Source organism: Cavia porcellus, unplaced genomic scaffold, assembly GCF_034190915.1.
Source record: "Cavia porcellus strain 051 isolate PalLab524CR breed Dunkin Hartley unplaced genomic scaffold, mCavPor4.1 scaffold_4, whole genome shotgun sequence".
NCBI classification, from domain to species: Eukaryota; Metazoa; Chordata; class Mammalia; order Rodentia; family Caviidae; genus Cavia; species Cavia porcellus.
The window spans coordinates 118,552,739-118,563,200 of NW_026947487.1; the positions used below are offsets into that span (position 1 = coordinate 118,552,739).

Sequence of the window (10,462 nt, forward strand, 5' to 3'; positions counted from 1 at the left end):
CCCAGCGCTGGGCGCAGGGAACGTCCTGGGGACGCACGAGGCCGTGGCACCGCGGAAGGATGCGTGGAGGAAGAGCCGATCCTGGAAACACCGAGCTGGGGGCGCAGAGGCCACAGATCACCAGACTCCAAGGGGCCGCACAGCAAGGACATCAGGAGGGGGCCGAGCCCGGCATCGCCCGTGAGAGGACTCTGCTGAGGGGACTCGGGAGGAAGGTGCCACCCACAGCCACTCCACCGCCACCGACCACCCACATCTCCCTGAGGCTCCCTGCGCTCCAGACACCAGGGGAGTCATCCAGTATGTGGTTTTAAGTGTAATTTTAATCAATATATTTAGTCAGGTCCTTGGTTGAAAGTAATGTAAATCCAGTGCAAACTGGCAGCTCCCTTTTCCGTGTTATTTTGAGATGAGGTCTTGCTAAATCGCCAAGTTGAGATCTGCCTGCCTCAGCCTCCCAGAGTGCCGGGATACAGGCATGAGCCACCGCACACGGTTTACCAGGGCCTTGGGAAGCAAATGTTTCCCCCTCTCAGGCCCATATCCTGTTCTTTATCCTTCCAGGAGGGTCGCAGGCCAAACTAGGCCGCTCCTGGGTGTGATTCAGAGAGAACAGGAAGTGACCCCTGGGCCCGGTCCACCCTCCAGGCGCTGGACACCAAGACAAAGAGGATTCCTGTGGGTCCAGGGAAGACCACCTGAGATGGCTCCGATTGGCCCAGTGCTAGTGAGGTGTCTGGAGGTGGACCAATCACGGTGGCTCGGGGGTGGAGCCTGGCCCTGCGGTCTCCCGGAGGATTCCCTGGCCTCCAGGCTGCCCGGCCTCTAGTGTACCCGGTGGTGACCATGAGTGGCTTCTCCTCTCCCCACCCCGCCGCGTTCATGCATCAAACAAACAGGACAGAGAGACTTTAGAGAAGGGGGACGGGAGGGGGAGGGGAGAAGAGCAATCCCAGGGCCTCAACAGCAGGGTGGCACCGCACCCTCACCCTCCACCTGCCCGCTCACCGTGTCCCTTCCACCTTTCTCCGAGGTGGACTTCGAGCCCCTGCGCGGTGAGAGCCAACCCTAAGCCCTGTTGCACCGTCCTCATGGCGTGATCCTGCCCGTCCCGGGTAGGAGGTTGGCGGCCAGGCCAAAGCCTCGGTAATGCCATCGGCCTGGCAGGGCGGACACCTGCATCCGTGCTGGGCACTCGGCCCCTGCGAGGTCAGCGTGCAGAGCCTCCTGCTCCCGGCCCACACCAGCCCCGGACAGCTGCTGTCCACTCTTTTCCCCCTCCTCACTCAGGACATGAAGTTTGCACGGGGAGAAGGTGGGTGACCTTGCTGTTTGGAGCCCGCAGAATGGCATCGCTCTTCCCTTTGGTGTTTGGAAAATCGTCCCCCCACCCCACGAGCAAAGGCTGGGAGGTTTTTCCAACTAGATGAGAAGACCTCTCTGTCCTTCTGGAGGCGCCCAGAGCTGTGGGGGGCACTGATAGCCGCTGTGGGGGACACCGATGCCATGTGTCCAAGGAGGAGGAACCCATGAGCCACAGGCCCTCTCGGGGCTCCCCGGGTCCTGCAGGCCCTGAGAGGCTGGGGAGGGGAGGCAGCCCCCCGAAAAGCCAGGTGATGTGCTGGGGGGGAGGCCTGGAGAGCAATGAGACTTGGCCTCCCTCTCCCCACCTCTCCCCCCTGCTCGCGTGCGGTGCCCCCCAAATCTGGAGTGATTCCTCTGGGTGTATTAGAGCAAAGAGCCCCACTCAGGGTCCCCGGGCCTCGGGGGCAATATCGACTGAACAGGTCATGAAGACAGTCATGCAAGATGCCACCACTGGACCCGGTCAACCCCTGAGATGGGACCCAGATGTGTCCCCCGAGGGGTTCAAGGACCAGGACAAGGGGAGCAGAGTGTGCGGAGAGGGGTGACTGCTAACGGTCCCCCAAAGGGGAAGCCACTCTCACACAGACCTCCCACACACTCACACTCAGCTCCAAAACACAACCCACAGCCAGAGCGTGCGTGTGCACGCACACACACACACACACACACACACAGGAGACCGGAGCTAACGCCCGTGCTAACAGGCAGGGGCCCTGGATTCCGTCCCCAGCGTCACACACGACAGAAACATCCCACTAAGGGCAACCCAAGCTGGAAAATCCTGTCCGAGATCCGATCTGAGCGCCGTGGCGGCCACACCCAGCCCAGCCTGTGGGCTAAAATTAATTTCCACATTTTTTAATGTTTGGGGAAAACTGTAGGAGGAATATTGTGCATCACATAAAAATGTTTGAATTTACTACTCAGGGTCAATAAGTAAAATTTTACTGAGACACATCACAGTCGTTCAGGTGCACACAGGATCGCCTGGCTTGAGCGGATACAGAAAGAAACCTTCGTCCCAAAAGCTGGAGGGATTTGCCGCCCGCCCGGCCCTCACCGGACCAAGCCCAGCCGGCCCAGGCAGCCGCAGCCTCCATCACAGCAGAACAGCGGGCCAGGGCGCTGCTCTAAACTCAGGAAAACAAGGGCTTGTAGAAATCAAAATTGAATGTTGTTTAACCTACATGTAATTTTTATAAAAACAATATGCAAAAGAAAAAAGGTAATTTAAAAAGTAAAAGAGATTTTAAAAAGCAGCAGGGGAAGAGGGAGGAGGACGGAGCCAAGGATTGAAACAAACGCAACGTGTGGACTGTGATTCGGAGAAGCCAGTGTTCGGGGAGGAGCAGGAAAGCTGGAGGGAACCGAGTCACAGCAGAGACGATGGCAAGGCCTGCAGAGATCCCGCTCCCTTCCCGGCAGAGACAGATGCTGGCCGACTGATTCAGTGACATGACACACAGGCCAGGACTCTGAACCCTCCCGATCGGTACCGAGCTGACCACTGCCGAGGCCAGCGAGGGTCCAGCTTGCCCAAGGACCCTGCCCTCCTGTGTGTTCAAAGCTCCATCAAAAGAAGCGGAGAACAACCCGGATTCTGGGACCCTCAGCAGCCTCCGGGGCGACGTTCTGCTGAGCCAGAGCCAGGCTTGCGGGCCACCTCTCTCTGGGTGGAAGGAAACCACTCCATGGAGACGGATTTTGGGGTCCCCCTCGGGGAGGCCCCTTCACGAGGCTGCGGACGGGTCCTGTGCCGGAGAGGGCACCCCGACGGGTCTTCAAAGGACACGGGGTTTGGCCCATTTCACAGCCCACTGAGAATTCACGGCTCTTTAATTGTGAACCAAACATGAACCTTTCTTGGGCCGGGGTTCATTTATGCTTGGCAAAAGCCAACAGCTCATTTCAAAGCTGGGAAGTGGAGGCTTTAAAAGGTTTAAAACCCAACTCCAAAAGCTCCTTGGACATCAAATAGCTTTTTATTTTTTTGATACAAAGTTTTGATGAGTTAAGAGCAAATGAATTAGAAACATCTGGATTAAATTCTCCCTTAAAATCCACATGAGCTTAAAAATGAAGGGGGAAAGGGCTTGGTGAGTGTCTTTTGGTTTTATCAAACCCCAGGCATTTGGAAAACAGCATGAGGTGGTCAGGGAGTCCAAAACACAGCTGAATTCGGCCAGCGCCAACAGCGGGGCTGGGAACAGACCCCACTGAGCGAGCCCTGATCACACGGTCGGGGACGGGGACCCCGCCAGCCCACCAGCCACTCACCAGGCCAGCAGCTGCAGCTGGGCACCCTGTGGGCCTGGTCCCTGAAGCCACCGGCTCTTCCTGCAGGTGCGTGACTGTGCGGAAGGAAATGGCAAACCATAGCTGTCCCTGTCCCCTGCCCGGCTGCCACCAGACTCCCCCCCCCCCGCAGCACCCACGGGGGGCCGGAAGGGCTCCGGCCAAGCGAGCAGGGCAGTCACAGCTCGGTGTGAACAGCAGGACCCTGAATCTGGAAGGCGCTTTTAAACCCGGCCTGTAAAATGGGACTGGAGAACCAGTCTTGCAGCAGCCCAGGACAAGCATACTGTGACTGACACCCTTCACGCACAGTGAGGAGGGGCACGACCCCACGGCCCATCAGAGGACACGGCTCAGAGATCCCTGAGGATGGACTCCCGGGACAGCACGAGGAACACGTGTACAGCCTGGACAGATGCTCACCTCGGCCCCGGCCAAGCGGGCGCCTTCCACAGTTTACCCAGCACAGCGAAGAGGTGGTCAGAGCCGGTGGCAGGGAGAGCAGACCCCGGCGCCCAGCCACCTGCGTCAGCCACCCGCGTCCGCCTCGCACTCTGCTCCCGCCGCTGTGCCAGGCACCAGCGCTCCAGCCTCTCTGGCTGTCTGTGGATCCGGGATGGCTAGACGGGGCTGCATCTCCCGGGGTTGGGGCCAGCCCACTGTGGTTACCTCGGCCCTGTGCACGGTACACAAATGACCTCACTCCGCTAATCCCCGGCACCACCTCGGTGTCGTCAGCCCCATTTGTGGAATGAGAAATCAGAGGCTCCCCGAGGCTGGTTGCTGGGTACCCCGCTCACAGATGGCAGCCCAGATAGGGCAGCTCTGGGCCTCCGGCCGTCTTCACGCAGGGCTCGCTGCTCGAGGCAGGCAGGGCCAGGCTGGTTTCGGCCCCTCTGCTGCCTGCCACTCAGTGCCACAAAGATGTGGCCCCTGCAGGCGCCCATGCAGCACCCTCGCCCATAGCTGGCTGGGCCTTGGAGTGGGGTGTCCCCTGTTGGGTTCCACCCCAGCACTGCCAGCCTCCTGCCAGTGAGCCTCAGCCGAGCTGAGCCTGGGCTCCTTGGGCTACACCCCAGCCCCGAGAGGCGAGGTGGCCAGGCGGGAAGCAGAGACCCAGGCTGGGTGCTCTCGCTTGGACGGACTCCCGGCACAGGCTAATTACCCAGTAATTGGGGTGCTGACAGCCGTGCTGTCACATGTGGACACGGCAGCCTCCGCCCCGAAGACAGCATCTCCAACACTGTGCTTCACGCTGGGTGCTGGACCTGGCGGATGGGGACAGAAAGGCAGGCCGCCCAGGTCGGACACCCAGGCTTCCAGGCTGGCTTCGCAGCTGTGCCGCGCTGGTGTCGTTAGGTCTGAGAATGACAAGCAGAAACATCCAGTCACCTTCCAGAGAGACCTGATAGCAAGGAATCCTGTCACTGCAGACGTCACCGTCATCCCAAAGATGGGGTCCCACGCTGGGCCTCGTGTGCTGTCCAGCCACTCAGCTATGGACAGACGCCCCCCGATTCAGCTTCTCCACCTGTAGAATGGATCGATGGAACAGAGCTTTCTATCCAAAGGGCAGTGCAAGGCCACAGCAAGTGACACCTTCAGACGCTCCCAGCTGACCTCGTCCAGAGCCAAGAAAGCTGCAGGTTCAAACCACAGTCAGGGGCCGAGGAGGACCGGGTCTCCAGGGCTCGCTCCAGAAGAAGCTTTGCTTTGATATGTTAAGATCCCAAACCTATTACATTTTTTAAAACCCAAAGAGGGGGCCCTGGCCCTTTGAAGCCAACATAAATACAACCGTTTAACAGCTTATTTTAACATCCAACGGGAACCGAGTGGTTTCAGCCGGTTCTTGGTGCCAGCAGTGTGCTTTCGGGCCCATCAGGTCCTCTCCTGCTCTGGAAGCCCGCGCTGGCCTCAGGTCTGCTTCCTCACAGGCCATCTTTCTCCGAGTTTTCCTTGGCTTCCCCGAGAAGAGCAGCAGATCCCTTTTGAAGTTTTCCTATTGATGAATGAGCCGCTATAAATAACGCTGCCTGGCGGCCGCCCATCCCCAAGCCCAGTCTGCAATCATAGTAGCAGTGGGAACCGGGGCCAACTGACGGCAGCGCGTCGCGAAACGGCTTAATGGGCTTCGTACTGTTTAACTTAATCTTTACAGATGTAAAAACAGAAATACAATTATTTTAACAACTATTATTACATATTGCTTTGCTAATGAAAACATAGGTTTGGGAGGCGCTGAGACTCTGGAACTCGGGGCTCTCCAAGCGCAGGGAAGAGGGGGTGCCAGGGCTGGCGGGGACCCCGGGGAGGGGGGAGGGTGGCTCCAGCACCCGACAGCCTCCTGACCCCCCTGAAAATCACTCTTGCTCCCAGGGCCGCACACACGGCCACACACACGTCATCACGGCCGGTCACTCGGGCAGCAGCCGCGCGGCCGGTTCCAGGCGGCTCTGCGGATGAGTTATGGGTCCCGTGGAGAATTCCAGTTGCTGGGAAAGACAGCCAGTCGCTCGGAGCGGCCTCCGTTCTCACACTCCACGGCCGCCACCGCCCCCTCGTTCCTGTCCAGTCCGCCTCCCCCGCTGCCCAGGGAGCTCCATTCTGGCCAGGGGCAGGGGACAGTCACTTGAAAACCTATAAACCCGAATCTGCAGTGGAGATCACCAGGGAGCCCAGGTCCCCCCACCCCGAGGTGGTGGCTGCCCATCCTCCGCTTTGATTCTTTGGGGGGGCCACGCCCCCCCCCCCCGGTGCATCCGAGTTCACAGACGCTGTGGGGTCATTGGTTTTCTCATGCGCTCAGCCTCCAGAGCCACTGCCCCGTGGGGGCCTGGAAGCCCGGACCCCTGCGCCCCAGTGACGTCATTGGCTGCCTCCGGGAGCTCCACCACCCCCTTGCTCTCTGCGGTTCTCATCAGTGAAGCCCAGAGCCGAATGGCTGAACAGCTGAGAGAGGCCCTGTGGGAGGCTGTGGCCACCTCAGGGGGCAGCACGGACTGCCCGGCCCAGCACCCACCCAGCTCCAGGCCACCACAGCCCACCCCCACCTCACAGGGTGGTGGATCTCAGACCTGGGGACGGGTCAGCAACGAAGGCAGGCTGCCTCTTGGGGCCACTCTCCCTGCCCACCCGCCCACAGGAAAAGGGCCAGACTGTCCCGGCCTGCTTTGTTCTGCTGGGTCACCCACCCCATGAGCCCCAGGGGCCTGCTCTCCAGCAGCCAGTGAGGGGTGGAGAGAGGCAGGGAGAGCCATCTGTGCGGGGCGCCCTCCCTTGCTGCAGAGCACTGCACCCCCCACTTCACCCCAAAGCATTAGCAGCCAGCAGCTGTGGGCCACTCCACCGGCTGCACAGCATCGGGGAGGACTGGGTGCCGAGGAAGCCTAACACCAGACAGGCGTGGGGCGCAGCCGAAACGGGGTTCGCCGAACAGTGGGGGACAGGTGCAGCATTTAAGGCCCAGCCCAGAGTTAACTGCAGGGTGCTCAGAGCAGGGCAGACTAGCGCAGGGAGGGTGCTCAGAGATGCTTTGCCCAGAGCTGTGGACGCCCGGGCTGAAAGGGCTCCTCACACAGAGCGCACCCCCACTGCAAAGAAAAGTGTCAAAAACGTGAAATCTCTCAATAATGCCACAGTCAGTTACACTGTGAAATAATAATATTTTGGATATTTAAGGTTAAACTAAATGCATTACTGAAATTAATGTCACATGTCTCTGCTTAGCATTTTTAGGATGGGTCCAAACATTGTGAGATTACTGTCTTTTGGCTTGCTGGTGAAAGACAAAAGCACCCCACAATTAAGAGCTCCTGTGTGCCCCCTTGACCTGAAGATCCAAGCATTTGGGCTGAGGGGGCGACTGGCATAGCTGCCGCCTGGCACGGCAAGGCCCTGAAATCCGTCTCCAGCACCGCGCAGAAAGAGGGCGTGGGGAAGAAAAGGAGGAGGGAAGGAAAGGGGGAAGGAAGGGAGGAAGGGGGGCCCGTAAACCTCCAGTGCGGGGTGAGGACCCTTAGCCAAGCCGAGGCGTGTCACACCAGGATTCTCGCAGGTTTGGGGTCATTTGCACGAGATGTGTGTGGTGACGCCTCAGTCTCAGTGTGAAACCCGGTTCTGCCTCCTGCACCCTCACACGGCAAGGGAAGATACCGTCCGTGCGAGCATCGAGGTGCACGGCAGTTCGGCCGGGGTGCTACTCCTGGGACTCCTGGGCCAGTTCTGAAACTAACAGCCGTGTGCGTTAGGAGAGCCCCGTGCTCCCTGAGAGTGTGCGTCTGTGTGTGCGTGTGTGTGTCACTGGGCATCTGTCTCCTGCCATGGAGGTTAAAACTAAGTGAGAAAATGGGTATGAAAGTTCTTATTGCCCTGAACATTCCTGTGCACCTCCCAACCAACCTGTAATTACACCGAATTTTATCACGCCGGTTGTGTGTTTGCTTGTTTGCTTGCTTTGGTACCAGGCATGGAACTCACGGCCTTGAGCGTGTCAGGCAGGCGCATACACAGCGAGATGAATCCCCGCCCTAAAACTGTTTATTTAGTGTTGGGAGCCACCACATTGCCGAGCCGCCGCATATAGCGATCATGCGGCCTGTGGTAAAGAGTAAAGCCTGAGTTAGATTACCCCTCCCATCGAGCACGTTAGTTTCCTGCTTACCGCGTAAACAACCCGCTCAATAATATGTTAGCCAATCAGCTTGCCTTGCTTACTTTAATATGATTGGACACTGTATCCGTATATATACTGGTGCCACCCCTGGGGGGAAGTAGAAGCCCGGAAGGAGCCGCGGAGAGCGGACCGGTAGAGGCTTCGGAGCAAAGCACGAAAGGAGCCGCGGGGAGCGGACCGGTAGAGGCTTCGGAGCGAAGCACAAAAGGAGCCGCGGGGAGCGGACCGGTAGAGGCTTCGGAGCGAAGCACGGAAGGAGCCGCGGGGAGCGGACCAGAGGAGGCTTCGGCTGGGAGCGATCCCAGGGCAGGCTGTACGGAGAGAAAATAAAAGAAAAGGTTGTCCACTGCCAGACTTTGTCGTGTGTCCTTCCTGCCGGCCGGGAGCGACATCGACATTTGGTGACCCGCACGGGGACTGATCAACCCCGAGACACGGCGGTGGTGTGCAACGCTCCAGCGTGGTGCTGCCGGACAGGTGAGTTGGGGATAAGCCTGGGCTCTGGGTGGCGCGCACCTACAGGGCTTTTAGACTCCCCTCAGGCTCAGGCGTAGGTGACGGGTTCTTTAAGTCACACGCGGTGAGTTACAGCCCTTAGAGGTTGAGGATGGGTAATTTACCGAGCGCGGAGGCGTGGCCCTTGGTAAAGGCCCTTAGGAAGCTTTTAAAAGCTAGAGACCTCAGGGTAGGTCAAAAAACACTAGAACTATTCATAGCAGAGATAGATAGGGTGGCTCCCTGGTTTTTACCCACGGGGCATTTAAACCTGCCGTCATGGGAGAAGTTAGGCGGGGACCTTGCCTCGGCAGAATTGGGAGGCGGTATTTCGCTGGCTATTCGCCCCCTGTGGGAAATGATACATGCGTGCCTTGACTCCTATGCCGAGTTGCGCCGCGAATTGTGTGCGTGCGCCGCTCGAAAAAAGCAGAGAGAGGAAAAAGGACCCCCGAGAGCCCTCTGGCGGGGAGGAGATAGAGAGCCATCCGCTCCACCCTGGAGCTCTTCTCCAGAAGCGGCTCCCCGCCGAGAGGCCGCTACAGGGAACCCTCCCTTCTCTCAGCCGGCACAGGAAGTGACGCCCCGTTCCACTCTGTCGCGACCGCTGTCCTATGACGTTGCGCCGCGGGGCGGACGGTATTTTCATGGGCGGCTACTCTGCCTAGCAGGCTGAGAAAAACGCCGGTCGAGGAAATGGGGGCTGGGGATTTAGCTCAGCGGCATAAGCGCCTGCCTTGTAAGCAGGCAATCGCCAGTTCGATCCCTGGTACCAATAAAAAAAAAAAAAAAAAAAAAAAGATAAAAATAAAAAATAAAAAATAAAAAACAAAAAGGGGGAGTAAGCCAAGGCCTGCCTCCAAAGGCGCGGTTATCTATGGCATGACAATGGATGGGCCCGGATCCGGTAATCAGCTGGAACCGAGGCGCGGTTTGTGTTTTTCTGCAGAAATCGGGACGAGAACCACTGTGGGTACCGGAGAGACTGACACGGGCGACAAAGCCCTCGACTGAAGATCAGACCTGCCCTACCGGAGATCCATCACAGACCAACCAACAAGATGAATAGAAATAGCGGTAGCCCGAAATGGACAAGAAGATCCTCAGGCATATGCATGGCTCGCTCGCCTAGCCTACGACCGAGTCTAGGGACGGTGAGCTTCCCACACTCCTCCTCTAAAAAATTATGATATAGCAGGGTAGATGAGTCAATGACGGGTAAGAGCATGCCTCCCCAGCATGACTCAACCTAAGACAGGCCCTACCCCATACCGCACGAAAGTCGCTGAATTACTAGGTTCCGCCCAAACCAAATGTCACCCCGGGGGGATCATGCGGAGCGACATGAGTGTATGCCTGTGTGCATCCAGGTTCCGTCCGGTTCCTTCCTGGCCCTGGAAAAAGGACGAGGGCCTCGGGGCCTCGGCAGACTCGGGGACGGCCGACCCGGGCCGACGCCGAGAGCCCTTGGTGGGCCTCCTATCAGGGCACAGGCCTCTACACTCAATTCAGGATGGGCTGCGATGCGTAGACTTATTTAAAATAAAAAAGGGGGAGATGTTGGGAGCCACCACATTGCCGAGCCGCCGCATATAGCGATCATGCGGCCTGTGGTAAAGAGTAAAGCCT

General features: G+C 58.5%; 1 protein-coding gene across 1 annotated transcript in view; it reads right to left on the reverse strand.

Annotated features, from left to right (window-relative positions):
- Window positions 1-1,089: 1,089 nt before the first annotated feature.
- The window catches only part of LOC134475555 (nascent polypeptide-associated complex subunit alpha, muscle-specific form-like), a 19,087-nt gene continuing 9,714 nt past the window's right edge, over window positions 1,090-10,462 (reverse strand). Inside the window, 6 exon segments of the mRNA XM_063246684.1 lie at window positions 1,090-1,328; window positions 4,124-4,266; window positions 4,829-5,024; window positions 6,051-6,158; window positions 6,202-6,270; window positions 6,440-6,615. Coding sequence (XP_063102754.1) covers window positions 1,090-1,328; window positions 4,124-4,266; window positions 4,829-5,024; window positions 6,051-6,158; window positions 6,202-6,270; window positions 6,440-6,615 — 931 coding nt within the window.